General features: G+C 38.7%; 1 protein-coding gene across 5 annotated transcripts in view; it reads left to right on the top strand.

Annotated features, from left to right (window-relative positions):
- The window catches only part of RPS6KC1 (ribosomal protein S6 kinase C1), a 118,170-nt gene that overhangs the window by 18,870 nt on the left and 80,195 nt on the right, over positions 1-19,105 (top strand). For 4 of the 5 annotated variants that reach the window (XM_063303424.1, XM_063303433.1, XM_063303443.1 and 1 more), the window contains exons 3-7: positions 2,323-2,443; positions 11,822-11,937; positions 13,547-13,640; positions 15,013-15,069; positions 17,169-17,531. In XM_063303424.1, coding sequence (XP_063159494.1) covers positions 2,323-2,443; positions 11,822-11,937; positions 13,547-13,640; positions 15,013-15,069; positions 17,169-17,531 — 751 coding nt within the window. The remainder of the gene's footprint in view (positions 1-2,322; positions 2,444-11,821; positions 11,938-13,546; positions 13,641-15,012; positions 15,070-17,168; positions 17,532-19,105) is intronic. The other variant, XM_063303461.1, reaches the window with a different exon arrangement.

Consider the following 19,105-nt stretch of genomic DNA (forward strand, 5'->3'; position numbering starts at 1 on the left):
AAGTATTTTATAGTAAAATATATATGTTGCCATAAAATCAAGCTTTATAAGAAAGACAGAATTGGTAAGATAGTTTCCTGTTCCTTCTGATCTGTATTTTTATCTGGGAGATTTGAGTTAGGGCTGCTCACTTCTAAATCTGTACTGAATAAAATCCTTGAACACCCATATCTGGAATAATGTTTAATTCCTAAACATACTATAGAAACTTTAAAAATAGCTCAATACCAAGTGGTGGACAAAAGGGTACTATATTAAAGGTAGAAAAACATTAAAACATGCAAAATGCTTATAGAAAGATAATGGGTAGTATGAGGTCTGCTGTTAGGAATGAATGTTTGTCAAAAGAAATGAAAAGGGTTGAAGAGTCGGTTTCTCTCCACTTTGCTATATGGAAGTGAGAGTTAAGTATGTCAGGGGAAAAAGCAGGTTGAATGCAATGGGAATTGGGTACTTAACAGAAAGTGTCAATAATAACATGGGTGCTGAATGAATGTGGATTAAATGCAAAAGTGAATGACCAGAATGAAAGAAGTACACAGAAGTGCTTTGGTCATATACAGGTAGTCCTCATTTAGTGACCACAATTGGGGTCAGCAACTTGGTCATTAAGTGAAACTACACATGTGCTTATGATCTTACTTCAGCTTTCCTTTGCTTTACAGAGCTGCAAAGGTCATAAATGTGAGGATTGGTTGTAAAGTTACTTTTTCATCACCACAGTAACTGCGAATGGACACTAAACAAGGCAGTCACTAAATGAGGACTACCTGTATGGAGAATGAAAGAGAATTGAATGGGGTTGAATAACAAGACAAGTGTAAGAAGGAAGAGTGACTTGGGCAAGAGGAAGGGAAAGACCGAAAAAGTAAGAGTTGAATGGAATTAATGAGATGCCCAAGAACAGAGGGATGAGAAGTTTAAGGGACAAAATGTGGTGTATGAAGTGGTGGTGGAAACAAGGATGGTTTACATGGGTAAAAAGGTATGCAGAAGTATAGTGAGAGAATGGTGTTGTATACTAGTTTTAACCATGATACTTTTCTTTTTCTTATTTCATACCTTTAATTTTTTTGGCTTCCTATTTCCTACTTCTTTTCTGCATTCTGTATTGCTTATCCCAAAAGGGAATAGCAGGATGGCTAAATATGTATGTGGATTTATGAGTTCTGAATGACGTTATCTTTTTAATAGCCCATGTTGTGAAAACGTATGTGTACAGCATGGGATATGTGGGATCTTGGTGCCCCTAACAAAGGAAAGCAACTCTTAAGAAAGAGTTAAGAAATTCCAGGCCAGCACTAGATTTTTACAAGAAATAAATCCAGAAAAGGGACGGGGTTAAATTAGTGGCTTTACAAAAAGAAAAGAGAGTGGATATGCTAATACATGAAAGTGCTTTCCTTTCTCTGTAAGAACAAATGTACAAAGCCATTACCTTGTGATTATCTCTTTTGAAAAAAAAGATTATCTAGGTTAATATTTACCACCTTAATTTAGATTATGTTGTATTTCATGATTGCTTAAGCCTTCTTTTCTTCATTGCTTTTCACTTTTTTGATAATCGGTAGAAATTTAATGGAAGTCTTAACCCTATTTTAGAAAAAAGTTATGAACAAAAGCTGTCATAACCTCTGCAGGTAGAAAGTTAAACACAACATCTTTTTTGCAAGTTTGAATGCATGCTACTATTTATGTATAGTTGTTTACAGATTTAAAAGGAAAAAAAATGAATTTAGCAGGTGCATGGTTTATTACATGCGGATGAAAAAGTAGTCCTGTTTCCAGATGACAAGCTGGCATTTATTGACAAGCCAGCATCTTCCATAACAACATTAAAAAAACAGGTAATAGTTTTAGGCCCTTCTCTGGGTATAATATAGATTGATCTTGATATATTTGAGAATACCTGTTGTCAAAACTAGCTTTTTTAAAAACTTTTTTGATGGTGTCTTGGGCTGAAAGAGTATATTAGAAATATATCTTAGGTGACTACACTGAATTTAAGTACATCATTAAATCTGAAAGTTTAATTAGGGTTCTCTCTATCAGTTTATGAGCAAAAACCTAGTGTTAAGTCATTTCATGGATTAGAACTCTTACTTAATATGTCTTAGTAGATCTGTCCTTTAGGTGGAAAAGTCGATAGAGGGAGAGAAAGAAGATATCAACAGCAAAATCTAGATTAATAGTGTTAGCTAATATTTTTACTGACTGTATTGGTTTCTGCTATTTTATTTTTTATTTTTATAAATGCTCAATTAGAAGGACTAATTGCCTCATGGGTGTGTCTATTTTCTGTTTTGTTTTGTTTTGCTTCAGATAGTCGTTTGGAAGAGATACAGTGACTTTAAGAAATTGCACAAAGAACTCTGGCAGATTCATAAGCACTTATTCAGGCATACAGAATTGTTTCCTCCCTTTGCTAAAGCAATAGTATTTGGTAAGCATCTCTTTTAAATCACTAAATAATTTGGGAATATATTTTTATTCATCTTGAAATAGAATAATTGGCGTTGCCAATCCCTCCCCCCATTTCCCCCATCCTGTCTAAAAGATGTACTTATATTTAGTGATTAATATTTCAATAGTTCAGTTATACCCTGAAAAGTCTCCAGACCTGCACTGAGATCTGGGCATTCAGTCTTAGTGTGCCTTATCTCCTAGATATATCATGACTATATAATTGCATATATAATCATATATGAAAGGATATATATCTATGCCTATACTATTTCCATTTATTTATACATACATACATACGTATTTTATGTAAGCACCAGTTTGGTGTAGTGGTTAAGGCACTGGGCTAGAAACCGGGTGACTGTGAGTTCTAGTCCCATCTTAGGCACAGAGCCAGCTGGGTGACTTTGGGCCACTCCCTCTCAGCTGTAGGAAGGAGGCAATGGCAAACCACTTCTGAAAAATGTTCCCAAGAAAATTGCAGGGACTTGTCCATATCGTTGCTAAGGGAAGACTGACTTGAAGGCACAAAGTAATATATATCCTATACATATTATATATCCCTTGTATATCTCCTTATAGGTTCTGATTATGATTAGAATATCAAGATAACATGTTATACACTTTACTTGCACAGATTCCACTCCTGATTTTGGATCTAATTATGGGCTAGTTTAATCTATACATAGACATTTTTGCTAGCCATGATTAGTTCTAAATCATAATTTGTCTTGCATTCCTGAGAAAAATAGAAGAAGCTGTTGAAATCAAGCAGTTGGGTCAAAGTGCAGATGTCTGCGGATACCACTGCTAAAAAGCCTGACTGCCTCTGAAGATGAGCCTGAAGATCAGCCATCATCTGAAAAGGACTGCTTGAGTAGTTAAATTGACTTGTTAAACTGAAACGCCTAAGAAAAGCTGCTCTTATTTTGTTCTCCACCCAGTTAATTCTTCCTTTCATGGCATCTCCATCCAGTTTTGTTATCCCCTTTGTCTTCGTTCTCTTCCTGGTGCAGCCACCTTTTCCTTTTGCTCTATCTTCATCTTCATTCCTTTTTGCTGTTTCTGTTAGGAGGAGGAAGAAGTGGGTTTGTGTGCCTGTAAAATGTGTTTGTTGTGGGAGTGGTTCTGTGTGAGAAAGAATGGTTGTTTGCTTGACATTAATCACCCCAGGAAAATGCAGACTATTTTATTTACTTGCTATACTTACATACAGTGTTCTTTTCAAATCTTTTCTTATAGCTGAATGATCGAAGAAAACATGCCTTTTTATGCTTATGTTTAATTACTTCAATAGAATTTCCTGTAATTCTTCAGATAATTCTGTGTGCTCCAATTATGCTCTACTGATTACTGATATATAATACATTTAAAAAGGACTTTGATTAGTGAAATTATGAAATAGTACAGGTGATCCTTGCTTAACAACCACAAGTGGGACCAGCAACTCCGGCACTCCTGCTGTGGCTGTTAAGTGAATCACCATGGTCGTTAAGCAAGACATCATGAGTCTGTGACTTATGATTTTACTGCCAGCTTCTCGATTGACTCTGCTTGTCAGAAACCGGATGTGAAGTGCACAAATGGTGATCACGTGACTGCGGGACACTGCAATGATCATAAATGCCTGCCGGTTGCACAGTGTCCAAATTTGCTAAAAGGGTAGGGGATCTCTCTGATCTCCAGTGGGTGGCTGTCCCAAAGGACTGGGGTGGTGACTGGGAAGGCATGCCTCCGAGTTCCCATCAGATGGCAATATTTAATTTAATTTAATTTAATATCTGCCCAGAGTCCCTCTTGGGGGAGATGGGCAGTAACAAAACTTGAATAATAAATAAATAAATTTAAGGGGGGGAGACCTGGAGTGCACCCACCCTATCTAACCTAGTAGGATGGGCAGATACCCTCAGGAAGAGGCAGTCCCGCAAGTAACCTGCTGGGTGTCCCAATAGCATATTTTTATTATTTGGAGGGGGACTTCTTTGTTCTTGAATTTATTGACATTTTTTAGGCATGCTGATTTTGAAAGAGGCCTTAAAATACATGTCTGATACAATTGTGGACAAGGTTTCCTCTTTGGAGAAGTGACAGTGCTGTTGTTTTTTTCTGATACTGGCCTAATTGAGGAGGATACAAATTGTAAACTATTACAGTATAGTGCTTAGAACAGTCAGACTGGAATTAGGGAGACTCTGAATGAAATTTCCATTTGGTCAGGAAGCTGACTGGGTGACTTTTGACCTGTCATTGTCTTTCAGCTTAACATGCCTTTTGGGACTGTTGTGTGGATAAAGTGTGTGTGAGTGTGTGTGCATGTTTCTCAAGAGATGTTCATGCACACTCTACTCTGAGCTCCTTGGAAGAAGAGCTGGTGGTAAATGTAATGGATAAATGCGCTCTACATGGGGCTACCCTTGAAGAGTATCTGGAAGCTTCAACTGGTCCAGAATGCGGCTGTGCAAGCAGTTATTGGTGCCCCAAGATGGGCACATGTGACACCACTGCTGCGCGAGCTGCATTGGGTGCCGGTTTGCTTCCGGGTCCAATTCAAGGTGTTGGTTATCACCTGTAAAGCCCTACATGGCATGGGGCCAGGTTACCTGAGGGACCACCTCATCCCCCTAACATCGACCCGCCCCACCTGGTCATGCAGAGAGGGCATGCTACGGACCCCGTCTGTAAAAGAATTTCATCTGGCGGGGTCTAGGAGAGGGGACTTCTCTGCAGTGGTACCCGCCCTCTGGAATATTCTGCCCCCAGAGGTGAGACAGGCCCATTCGCTCCCGGACTTCTGGAAGAACCTAAAAACCTGGTTCTGCTGCCTTGCCTGGGGTGGGAGGGACACCAGTTCATCTTGGGGGTGGCTATTATAGATCTCTCCCCAACAAACAAGACCTACACTGCTGGATTTTATATTTTATATCTTTTATTTTTATAGAGTTATTTATATTGTAATTTATGTGTTTTAATTCTGACTGTAAACTGCCCAGAGTCCTCTTTTCAGGAGAGATGGGCGGTGATAGAAATTTGAGATAGATAGATAGATAGATAGATAGATAGATAGATAGATAGGTAGATAAATATTGGGTAATATAGGGAGGACAGTTCAGATATGTCTTTCTTTCTACTGTAGTCCCATGCTGATATGTTCTGATTGGCTCCATTATTCAATCACTGAAATATGTAATCTTTCTGAAAGAACACTATTCCCTCTCTTTCTGATGTTCAGGCTGCGAGTGCCAATTGTTATGTAGTCCAAGCAGGTACCACTCATGCAGAAGAGATGGTGTCAGATGTGGGAGGGCTGAGCATGTTCAGCAGCAAAGAATGCTGACTGATTGTTGACCTTGAGGGTGAGGGGCAGAACAAGAGGAAAAACAGAAGGATGTGGGGGAGGAATGGAAATGAAATGACTAAACCTTTGAACAGCAGCAGCTCATGCTGCAGCATTTTGTCACAGAAAATCATACATCCAAACTGGAGCAAGGTGTCTTTCGATGTGGGTTTTTCCCTTCCAGTCCTGGGGCTGATAGATAGATGTGGTATTTAGAAATAGAAAACAGTTATTTATTTGTAGGGTGCTTACATGCTAGTATAGTGCTTTGTAAAATCAAACTGCAATGTGTTGCCCAGTGGTTTGGTTTCCAGTTGTGTTGAATTAGGGTTTGTTTAATCTTTGCTTAGTGAATAAACCACAGTAGCTGGATTTGTATAATGCACTGCCAAAACAAACAGAAGCTTGGCTTAATGAATCATATGAAGTAGATCTGTGCCTGATCCTATAGCAGTTTGAAAATCATTGCTTGAATAGAACTACTGAAGAAGGATATTAAACCAGTTTGTGCTAACTGTAGTCTGGTTGTAGAGTTCTTGGTGTTTTCTGAGCTTGTTTACTTGCAAATGTTTTATTACCCAACTAGGTAACATCATCAGTGTGAGTGAGTGTGGAGTTTGCTGCCTGTTTATGGAGTTTGCTGCCTGTTTATGGTCTGGTTTCATGCCTCAATTCACAGACTAATTCTTTGGATTGGTGGGGTGCGGGGTTGGCTTCATTCTTGATCCTGATAGATCATCCATTTCTCTCCCCCACTTTTTTTTTAAAAACCACACCTCTAAAAAGCAGAAAACAAAAATAATATTTTTTCCTGGATGTGATTTGATAGTTATGTGTTCTGATGGTAATGGTGCTGTATCAGTTTTGTTCTAACCTTCTTGTTCTTGGCTAAAATAAAATAAAGATGTCTTCAAGTTGAGCTTGACTTCTGGTGACTGCATTCTTGCAGTTTTCTTGGCAGAGATATGGAAATGATTTGCCATTTCTTTTTCTGGAATGTTTTTTCAACTTCTGAATTCCCAGGCAGTCTCCCTCCATTACCACGGATACCAAGGCTGATTCTACTGAGCTTGTGTGGTCAGCCAAAGTCTGGTAATGATGCCTTCTCTTGAGGCCCAGTTCTTAGGTACACAGGCAAACATTCAGAATAATTTACTTCAACAAGCCATTGCACCATGGATGCAGTGGTAAAGTTAAACATTTAGGAAGCTGAACATATGGAAAACATCAAGCAGCTCTAAAACCTGGCTTTCCAGTTATATGTCTAGAAGCCCACATCATTTGTAGATTCTTTTTTTTTTTTTACAATTGGTACAAACCATAGTTTAGCAGTGCCTGAACTGAACTGCTAATCAGATATTGGACATAGTAAAAATAGATGCAGGCATGTTTTATTTATTTAAAACATGCATACCTTGCCTTTCCTTGGTTTTGTTCAAAGCGATTAGCAACAGTAAATTAGAGCAACTGATAATATAACAATAAAATACTAAAGTAGCGATACAAAAATAAGTAAGTACAGTAAGCCTTTAAAAGAATAATGTAATGAAATAGAGTACGCTAAGCTATAATGTGGTTGGTTTGAGCTTCATGAGATGACCCAACCAACTGTGGCTTACATGCTTTAGCTTAGTGTATGAATCAAGACTATGACCCAAAGTGATTTTTAATCTCAAGGCCTTCCTGAGAAAACGTGCTTTAACCACCAGCAAAATGAGAAGGGTAAGAGACAACTTCCCCTGAATGGTTCTAGAGCCAGCAGCATTTGCAAAGATAGGGTAAAAAAAGACAAGGGACAGCTGCAACCGAGTAATTGAAGTTCTGCCTCCTGCCTCTTTTTAAATGAACATTGCATTGCCAGGCTAGCCGATCTTCCCTTCCTGAGGTTCACCATAGGAGAGAAGGAATTTAGCTGCCAGTAGACTGATGGAGGCCAGTCTGTCTTTCCCTCTCGTTTCACTCATTGCAAAGCAGCTGAATAAATTGGCATTTATAAGTATCATGGTTGTCTGGAATGGTATCCTCTCTTTCAAACAAAAACATTGCCAGAGAGTGAGAAAAGAAAAAAGAAAAATAGAAAAGAAAGAAAGAAAGAAATCCCCTTCACGATCTGTTTTAACCCAAGCTGTCAAGGATTAACATATAAAATGTGCTTTCTGTCCTTAAATTATGGTTGCTATCCTTAATATGATGGCATCACTTTTGATCAAAAGTCTTCCGAAGGTTCAAGAGTGCAGCCTAATGAGGTTGGGATGCTGTACAGAAAAATAATTTCCTTTAGGTAAGCGGCACTCTGGCCATGTTGTGCATAATGCTGAACCCAGCAAATTGTCCTTAGAAACCAACTTGTATCAAATATAGTTTCGAGAGTGATGGCTGTCTGAGCAGAGAACAAAGTTGCCAGTTTTGAACCGACTTGTGGTGGGGGCAGCTTTCTCTGTCCCCTCCTCTCAGAAGAAGTCTCAAAAAGGCTTGAAAAGCAAGGCATACGTGGAAGAATCACATCATATTGTCAACCATACAAAAAGCACCTTGTCTGTGCTCTGTATAGCAACCCAAGATAATTTTTTGAGCCTAGTTCAACTCAATTCACATTGCACTTAAAAACCATTCCAACCAGTGGAAAAAATGGTCCTAATTTGGCTCACAAGAAGCAGTTCAGGACTCTTTTGGACCTGAAATCCTGGTCTTGCCTCCTAGATCTTCATGTTGCAGCTTCTTGGCATGTGGAAGTAATATATATGTCCCATACCTCCCTTGGTGGCGGTGGGGGGGGGGGAGGGAGGAGATAAGTCAGAAAGCGTAAGAGTGTTGTGTTTGTTTAAAAATAAATACAGTTCCTTGTTTGGAGAGGCTCAGAGATTGGTAAGCTGAGCCCTCTTAACTCTTACATGCCAGCCGCCTTCTGATATAAAGCAGTTCATGCATTTCCATACCTGCATGCTCTTGGAAATGTTTTATGCTACTCCCCCCATGTACATAAAATTATTGTGCTGAAATAAAGGATCCAGGCTGATCCCCTGGGCTTCTCAGTATAGCTTGTGTGACTGCTAGGATTTCTTCCTCCAGGAAAAAAGAGAAAGAGACAAGAATAATGAATTTGAGAGTGCCCAACTGGAATTGTAGTTATTTTTGCTTAAAGAGGAAAGCTGTGCCTAGAAAGACTTAAAAAAGAAAGCAGATGTATTGTTGAACATGAAGTCAGCAAGTACTCTTCCTGCACACTTTCATGTTATTTCCCATATAAGTCTGGTGAGGACTCTTTCTTGAACTTGGTTACAATTAATCAAGGCTGTCCAGACTGCCCGACAATAGGTCTGGTGAACTGAGTCACCTGGATTTGCTTCCAGTGTAAATGAAACACCCTCAACCCCCCATCTCTTTTTACTTTGTGCCTAAGACAAATTCAGCTGAAATTTCTCTAAAATTTGCCTATCGTTCTAGACGACATTTTGCAGGTTGTTCAGCTGTCCAGTAGGTGAATTGAAAAGTAATAAGTAAGATTGCAATTTTTCTGTAGTCTGCTTGGAGACGTTAGAGAAAAATCAGAACTGTATTTTTACAGGGAATGCAGGGGAGGAGGCTCCTTTTGCTAGCCAGCTTGCTTGGTGTCTGGATGCAGATGAGGCATGAAGCACTTCTGCTAGCTTGCTGTTATATCTAGAATTCCTATTTGCGTATTGGAGCCAGGGCTGTGCCTAAAGAGAAGGTTATTCTGGATATCCCATTTCCACAAGAGAGAGAGAGAAAGATTCTCTGAACTTCAGTTTGTTGCTAGTTAGAACTTTCTAAGAAAATCAAGATACTGCTGCAACTTTTGTAGGTAGTTCTGCCTGTCTGTAGTGCCAGCATGGATCTCCACATGCAGCTGGATCACATGACAGATTGTATTTTATTCGTTTGGCGAGAAGGTCATATCATGTCTGAATGCTTGCCCTCCCCTCACAAAAAGAAAGCAACATCAGCATAATATTATTGCATTATGGGCAGAATATTGTTTTCAGACTAGGAGATTTTTAGTCACTTACCCTGCAGTCATAAGTGACGCATTCCAGAAAGATCCGCATTATGAGTTTCGGCTGATTGTGTGTATTGGCAGCCAGTCCTTTTTTCCCATTTCTGAAGAGATGATAGTATAACCAAAAGTATTTCCAGTAAAAAGGTAATGGATGAGGAGTATTGATTGATTGATTGATTGCATGCCATCAAGTCATTGTCAGCTCTTAGCAACCACATGGATACATTTTCTCCCTGATGACCTGTCCCTAACCTGGTCCTTCAGCTCTTTCAATGGCATACTCATTGCTACTGTAAATGTCCTGATTACCAGGAAACACACTGAGACAATGACTTGGTCTCTAATATTTATTAGTAGTACTTAACAAGAATCCTAACAAACTGAGAAAGCGTGGGAAAACCCAGCCATATAAACCCCAAAGGTTAAGGCGGTCCCGATCTGTGTCTCTTTGAATGGCTGAACAGTTCCTCAGTGCTACGCATGCGCTTGACAGTCTGGGTGGGAGCCCCCTGCTCGCCATCCTTACTCATGACAGTAAATGAGTCTACCCACCTTGCTGCTGGTCGTCCTCTTCTCTTTCCTTCTACCTTTCCCAGCATTAGAGCCTTCTCCAGAGAACTAGTCTTCATGTAATGTGTCTGAAGTAGGATAATTTGAGCCTGGTCATTTGTACCTTGAGTGAGAACTCTAGGTTCATTTGTTCAACGATCCATCAGTTTGTTTTCTTGGCTGTCCATGGCATTCTCAGGAGTCTTCTCCAACACCAGAGTTCAAAAGCATCAATACTCTTCCTATCTTGCTTCTTCAAAGTCCATCTCTTGCTTCCATAGAGTGTCACAGGGAATACCATGGTTTGCACAATTCTGATGTTTGTAGGTATAGAGACATAATTCGCATTTGAATATCTTTTCCAAGGCATTGATGACTGCTCTACAAAGTTCTAGTCTGTAGCATATTTCCTGACTGCTTGTTCCTTTGCTGTTGATGGTTGATCCTAAAAGGCAGAAACTATCCACCACTTTGATATCTTCATTGCCAATTCTAAGGCTGGTTGTTCTGCCTGTTGTCATTGGTTTGGTCTTCTTTATATTTAATTTTAGTCCCATTTTTTTACTGGGCTCCTTGAATTATATTACTAGGGCTTTTAGATCCTTTGCATTTTTGGCTATCAGGGTAATGTCATTAGCACAGTGCACATTATTGAAGTTTCTTCCTCCAGTTTTAAAACCATGCTCATCTTTTTCCTATCCAGCTTCCCTTAATATATAGTATATTCAGTGTATAGGTTGAATAAATAAGGGGAGAGTATACAGCCTTGTCTCACTCCTTTGCCAACCTGGAGCCAGCCTATTTTACCATGTTGTGTCTGTACAGTGGCTTCCTGGATCCCAAGTGTCCTTTTGGGGAATAGAAGGCCCCTTCTATTGATAATACAGTGATGTGATAGTCCTTTTCTCATTCAAGTTGTAACCTTCCTGCACCATCCCTTCCCACTGAATCTAAATAGAACAGATTTCTGGGAGGGAGGGGGAAAAATTGCCTTCTCTTTCTTCCAGTAGCAACACTGTCCTATGCATGGTGTTCAGTGAAGAGAAATTCAGAATCCAAGTCTTTGTCTTTAGCATAAGCTGAAGAGCTGAAGTCTGCAACCATAATGGATTAGGGCTACAGTGGGTACAGTACAGACATCTATAATGTGACAAGCCCTACCTCATTTATCTTTTGACTATTGATGGTATATATTAGGTGTTTTAATGGCTAATTGAAAGTACTGTTTTATGTGTTCTTAAAAAAGATGGAGCTTTAAATTCCATTGGGGCTGCCAGATTGTATACATTCTCAATAGATGGCAAAATATTCTGGGACATTTGAGCCCAGACATTTAATGCTGTCTCCTGAAGCAGTTGTGTGACTTCATAGATGCAGGGCTTTTTTTTCTCATAGAGGATTTTTGCAAGAAAAAAAATGGCTTGTTTCTCAGAATGTTGATTTTGTTTATGTTTTAGGGCGATTTGAAGAAGGTGTGATTGAAGAGAGAAGACAGTGTGCAGAAGATTTGCTTCAGTTTTCTGCCAACATCCCCATGCTCTACAATAGCAAGCAGCTTGAAGATTTCTTTAAGGTTAATCTTTCTGAGCTAGCCCATCTTTTAAATGATTTCATTTGGCTGTTTGAGTGAAGTCCTTGTTCTTAATGCTGCTTCTCTGTAAAAATCAGTACAAATGCAGTTCACTATAAATCTGAGGAAAATATAAGCAATCTTTATGCATTATTTCAATTTGTTTAAGGCCAGCTATCCATAGCCTCAGCTCCCCATCTACACAATGAAGTTGCAAATGATTGGGTTCTCAGAGTTGGCCTAAGGTTAAATCAGAATCTCTGTAGTATGCTAAGAATACATACATAATTATGTATCTCCATTCCCCCTGCAGGCATTTACTCAGGAAATTATCGCTGCTTAAATAGAGTGCTGTGTGATATAACTATGCTACACTTTCTGTCAGTATTGCAAATCATTCTCCATAGGATATAAAACAGAAAGGCACTTTATTAGAATAAAGAGCACCCAAAGAATTTCAGACTAGGGCAATATACAAATATTGTGAAACAAATAAATAAAGTACCGTATAGATTGTAAAATTTGGGGTCTATCTGTAGAAGTCCAGATCTGTGGAAAATCTTACGGTATTATCACTTTACATGACAAACAGCTACTGCTTTGCTGCTATTTTCTGCCATAAATATATTATTGGTACACATTGGAAGGAAGGAGAGTGTCTACTAGTTAGAGTAGTAATGACACATTGCGATATTCTATCATGTGGCCCTGCAGCAAACAGATGATGTCAGCGTGGCAATGCACATGCAATGAAGTAACTGTGTCAGAATATCTGATGCAAAAGTGTAAATTGTGGCATTTGCATCAGATACCCTGTAGCATCAAGCACATGTCATTTGTTCCTCTGTGTCCCTCGCTGCAGACACCCATACTTCTACATTAGAGGGCATAGAGTACTGCTGGATAGGGCTGCAAATATCTAAACAGTCGTCATTAAGGTGGAAGCAAATTATTAGAGTAGTCTGTATCTCTTTAACATCCAAGTTTGAGGGGTATCAGACTAAACATGGGTGAAAGTTAATTTAAGGTAGTTCTCTTTCCTTTCTAGTAGCTAGGGCAGGAGATCTGGTGGGTTATGAACTATCTGATGAATCCACGCAGATGGTTCAGTGGGAAAATTCCAACCTTCTTTGAGAAATTTTGTGTGTAACCAGAATGCCTCTCAGATTTAAAAATCAATTTTATCCTAAAAGCTAGTATGGCAGTTTTAAAATAATATGTTCTGGAAAACATAGATGGCAGCCTTGGATATCGTTTTTCTAGGAAGGGATTATGTGCCACAATGAAGGTGTTTGCTAATCAGTTATTTAGATCGATGAATAAATCTGATATCTGTTGAGTGTACTTTCTTTAAATGTATACTTCAGGTTCAACCTGGAAAGAATATAACACCTAAAACTAATCTTTATCAACTTGGAATATGGATTTGAACTCCCAGAATTGTCAACAATGCTTGTGCTGGCCAAGTTGGGGAACAGTGTTTTAGATCATGTTGCCTGGGGCCCTGTAGTTTAGCTATTTTTCTTTTGGCTTTTCTCCCCTTTAGTGAAAGTTACTTTAATCTATAGTGAAGAATAGCTAAATATATACACTGATTTCTGTCTGTTTTAAGGATGGAGAGGTGCACGATGGATCTGAATTGATTGGTCCTGCAGAGCCTCTGGTGGACTCTCTGACTGACAGCATATCTACCTGCAGTTCTGAAGGTTGGCTTCTCTCTTCTTACCTTTTGTAATCTAGTTCCAGGTGATTTTTTTTAAACTGTAGTTTCTTGAAAGAACCATAGTAAGCTCATTTTGGGGAAAGGCAATTGAGGAATGTTATATGGCATGTTTTGGGCACTTGGTAAAAAAGTGATTGTAATACAACAAACTATTATGATTTATTATGGAACCTGAAACCAAACTTTTGTATTTTACAATGCCTACAATGTAATAATACATCTGCATGCTGTATGGAGATCGAAACAATCCTGGTTTAGCCCAGTATGCAATTGTTCCCTTGGCTTTTGAGTGGCATGCTGGATGCCTATCTCTCCAAAATAGGACTAAATCTAAATTGTGATTTTTACTGTTTTTATGGTGTTTTGAGTGTTCACAGTTGATATGTTGTTTATTTGTTTCCCTGAGTGCCCGGTGGGCAGAAAGAAGGGATTTATAAGAAGGAAACAATAAAATAGGCCAATACTTTTCAGTCATGCCTTAACTGTCATGCCTTTCTGTCACACTGAAATTAGATTTGGTAACAACTTTTTGTGGTCTTTGGGAGCCATACCCCAGATTTCTGAGAGTCCCATGTGGTTCTTGGGCCTCACATTGCAGACCTCTAGTATAGTGTTATGGTGAAAAACAGGCCACTGAGTAAGTTGAGGGGTTTTTCCAGAAACCAAAAGGGTAGCTCTTAATCTTCATCTCCTCTAGATGGCAGCATTACATTTCAGCTCTAATTTTCTGGACTGCGCAAGCAGTAAATTTTTCCTGGTTTGCTTCTCTCTGTTATGCAGAAATCTCAGTCTTCACCAAAATGGAATAAAGCCTATTGTAGCAATACCTGTTCAGATTATTTTTATGTAACATTCTGGCTATAAACAATGCAGTCTTCTTTATTTTTGCGATTGGCTTTTTGGTGCATTTCTAGATCATCCAATACCCTCTGTTCTTTGCGGGGGGGTTCACCAAATGAGGTTTCAGACATAAAATTCACAAATGCAGTAGAAGATAATGTGAAATCTGAAAAGAAATACAGACCAGATAAAAACAACAGCAGGGGAAAATGCAGTTCAAGTATCTAAACGCTTGTGGTGTTGTGGTACATCTTCAGTCTAGGCTGTTGGCCAGGTTAGCTGGGAATCTGGGGAGTTTTAATCTCATATAACTGGATGGTGAACAGTCGAGAGAGGCTGGTTTAGGCTTTTAGAATAAAACTGTTTATATTTTTTTAGATTGAATTTACCCAACAAACTGCCGCCCCCCCCCCCTTATTTTATTTCTATTTAGAATTGCCTGACTGCAGTGAGCCTATCCTAGTTCAAACCTATGCATAACTAATGTTGGCTTCATCTTATTTCTGTTTCTGCAGCTCGGAAGGGTATTGGTGTCCTTGATGAAGTGACACTTAGCCAGTCAGAATATGGAGGTAAGAAAGCGTGGAATAAATTGAACAGTGCTGAATTAGTTCTTTGTTAATTTAATTGCAAAAGAGGGAATACCCATAATGTGCTGGCCCTTTTCGGGTGGATTCCACTTGCAACATGCAGTTTTGAACATTACCAGATTCCAAGCTAAATAGAGCTTTATAAGGATCACCAGCACCATGGATTACATTTGGATCTTATTGGCCACCAAGGCATCTTCCACAGTAATGGTGTCACGTGGATAAAACAAGGCAGAACCTGTTACCATGCAGGCTGCTGCATTTCTAAATAGTCCTCAAGGAGCACCTTGTGAAGTGAACTGTAGCAGCACAGATGAGAGATACAAGGGCATGAATTACCATAAATAATTCACCCTGATTTATAGCAGTTTCAGAGAGAGAGAGCTGCTATAATCTGGGACATTTTATGTGCAAAACATTGGTTAAGCTATTGCTCATCTCCTCTGGCTTAAGACCACCAAATGCACATTTGGGAGAAGTAAGACTTGAACTGGAGGACTACCTGATTTTGAACTCCATCTCATAGCTATGCTACTGCACTAGTTCTTTTAATCTGAGTTTTGCATAATTCTCATCAGTATGAGGACTTTTGGAATGCTCTAGTCTCACACCAGTTCTACTCTACAGCAATAAAATAAATTGTCTACTGAACATGAATTGGTATACAAATCAGCTTCTTACTCAAATCCTCAGCGATGTTTTGGCTTTCTTCTGTTGCTTTATTTACAAATGGGCTCTAGATAGACACAGGAATGCAGTGGAGACTATTCTGGTGTTATTCACTTACTACATTTTTCCACTTGTGAAAAGAAAGATGGGTTACTGTTAAATGCCATTATGTACTTTGAGAAAATTATGTTATTCAATGGTTAAAAGGCCTAGGAGCCAAATCTCTTGCAGAAACACTGAACAGTAAGAGATATGAAGTATGAGTAGATTCATCACTCTGAAATACTATCAAAACAATTTGGACAGCTAATGTAGATAGATACAGTAATGTATATTTCTATCAACTGTGCATTAATTGTTCAGAAAAAAATCTTAATAAAACAAATCTGGTACTCCTTTATGAGGAAATATTACACTGACACTTGTTAGAGTAGGTTAAAAGATCCATAAGCAAGTATATGCTCTGCATAATATAAACAACAATGCATGGTATGGAAAAGGAAGATAGAAGATTGTATTCCTTTCCCATTGAACTGGAACTTGGATTCATCCAATAAATCCAAAAGTTTGGAGGTTTGGGACAGATAAAAGGAAGCATTTCCTCACATGAAACGATAGAAGTTGCATCCCAACATGTTTTGGTAATAGTCACTGACATAGAATGATTTGGAAGGAAATCAAATAAATTGAAACAGGAGAAATTGTTGCTGATCACAGGGCATGCTGCCTATATGTTACCTCTGGAGCCACAAGCTTCTCAGAATTAACTGCTGGGCAGCTTCAGTGATGGGCTGCTATAGTGGGCTGCTATGGGCTTTTCTTGGGCTTTTCTTGCGAATTAAATGCTCAGTTAGATGGACTAGATGGACTTGCTTTGATCTGGCAGAGATCTTGTTTTTTTAATTACCAGTCGAATGGGTTGTATAATTTAAGTTGTACAAAAATAAGTTGTAAGTTGTATAATCTTCATCAAACATTCTTCTTTATCATCACTAGTGCATGATATACTTTACTGAGTGTTCAAAGTACATCACATCTATTATCCTAATAAACCTTCTAATCATCATATAAAAGAAAGGCCACTATCTTTTTAGAGGCAGTGGTCTGGGGCTAAAATAGAAACAAAGTTTTTCCCAAGATGTCCTCTTGATTTACATCTCAGTTAATATCTTCCATGGATATTTCTTTTACTTAAGCTCATGTTCTAAAGGAAGTCAGGAAGCTCTGGCGTGGGCTGGTCCATGAAGTCACGAAGAGTCGGAAGCGACTAAACGAATAAACAACAACAACATGTTCTAAATCAAGACTTGCTACTAGGTGTTCTTTAGGTGACAAGGTATTATTTCATGGGAGAAGACTGAATTAGCAGGACCATTCCCTCCTTTTGTCTCCATTCTTTTGTTGCACTTCAGGTTTATCCAGTGACAGTGACTTGATTTCCTTGACTATTGATGCAGATTCTCTTGTTGAGTTAGATGATGGAATGGCATCTAACCAGAATTCCCCCAGCACATCTCTTGGTCTCAGCTTTGCTGCTGAACCTCCAGCATTGGCATCTGCCATTTCAGACCATGAATGGAGCAAATCTGAGAGGGAGAGGGAGAGCCCGGGTTTATTCACTGGGAGCTTGAAGGCCAAGCTTGGCAGGAGAGACTACTTGGACAAAGCTGGAGAACTGATAAAGTTGGCTTTGAAGAAGGAAGAAGAGGAAGACTATGAAGCTGCATTTGGCTTTTATAGAAAAGGAGTCGATCTACTCTTAGAGGAAGTTCAAGGTATGATCTCATTTATTTTTGTGACCCCAAAACTTATTTTAGTTTAATTAAGCCTTTATCCTCTAGTCAGCAAATTTAACTGTGAGTTCACTCATTTTTGCTGTCATCATGCAGAGTTGCAGAAGTTGCAGGGTGATAAAAAATGTCCATCATAAATTGTAAACACTTACTTTTTCTTAAAGAAGAAACTGTCTTGTTCCATTGACTAAATCTGCCTGCATTTTGAATCTTCATCTATTTTCACTTTTTATATTCACATGCCTATCACTGGCATGTATCTAGGTTTTTCCTTATCCAGAGATAAGTGAGTTCTGAGAAGTTTTGTTCCAGGCAGTTAAATTCCCTTATCAAATGCTACCTTATTGTAGCACTGTGAAATATAAGAATTTCTAGCTCCATAATAAAAACCAATAATTTATCATATTTAGATCAGTGAGAAAACGGAGTGATGAAAACATGCCATCTAAATTATATTAATAGCTTTTCCTGATCTGACATCCTCTAAATGCATCAAACAACAGTTCTATTCATTCCTGCCTTTTGTAGCCAATAACCATAAATGCTCGGGATAGTGGGAATTATAATTAAATAATTGGATATTAAAGGAAAAAGAAAAGCCCTCCTTGGTCACTTTACATTTCTCTATTTATTGAAATAGAAAAGCTTATAAAGAGTGGAAATGATAACCTTTACCTATAGGCTTACAGTCTTAAAATCAGTGTGCAAAAGGAAAAGAGAAAGCAAGCAAGCCATCCAAACCATCCATGAAAAGGGGGTTTCTTGGTTACAGAATTCAGCAGGTTGAAGATCAGAACACAACAGAAGGAATTCTCCCCCTGGTGTGTTTGGTAATAGCAACTGGTGGTGGGAAAAGGGGGACTCTAGTTAGGGTGGAAGGATCCCTGACTACTATTTTCTCTTCCTTTGCTCTATTCCTCTCTAGGCAGGTTTAGCAGTTGAGGCTTCTGATAGGTTTAAATATTTCTTCAAATCAGTTCAGTGGCTCTTGCTAGGAGCAAGGAACTTCTGGCCAACAAGTTTACTTCCATAACTTCAATAGGTATACTGGTAACTATATGTATATTTTAGATATACCTTAAAAAAATTGTTCATGTATGGTTCAATAGGAGCTTTACTTTCTCCCCATGGTTGCATTTAGATATTACAATGAGAGTTTCAAAGGTCTCATTTCCAACAACTTAGCAATAGTTCTGAGCCTATAATATGGTTTATCTTTTTTGGTTTGTAGAAACAAACCACCTTATAAACCATATGTTGAAGTTAGTTTATTTCTCATAGACCATGGTTAATAACAAATCTCTAGTATGAATAATGATAACCCTCAGCTAATCAGAAATAGAAGTAAAACTTAAGGTGAGAAGTGCCCAACTTCTAGAGGGAAGCTGTGTTGTTCCCATCATATAAAGCAAGATTTATTACAAGATAGTGAATGTGAAGAACACTTTCTTGATGTTCTAATCTGAGCCCACAGGAGGGTGCTCAAGACAAAGTTTCCTATTTTTCTCTAGGTTATAAGAGAATCCATTCCACTGAATATGAATTGAAAACTGAAA

Source organism: Candoia aspera, chromosome 1, assembly GCF_035149785.1.
Source record: "Candoia aspera isolate rCanAsp1 chromosome 1, rCanAsp1.hap2, whole genome shotgun sequence".
Lineage (NCBI taxonomy): Eukaryota > Metazoa > Chordata > Lepidosauria > Squamata > Boidae > Candoia > Candoia aspera.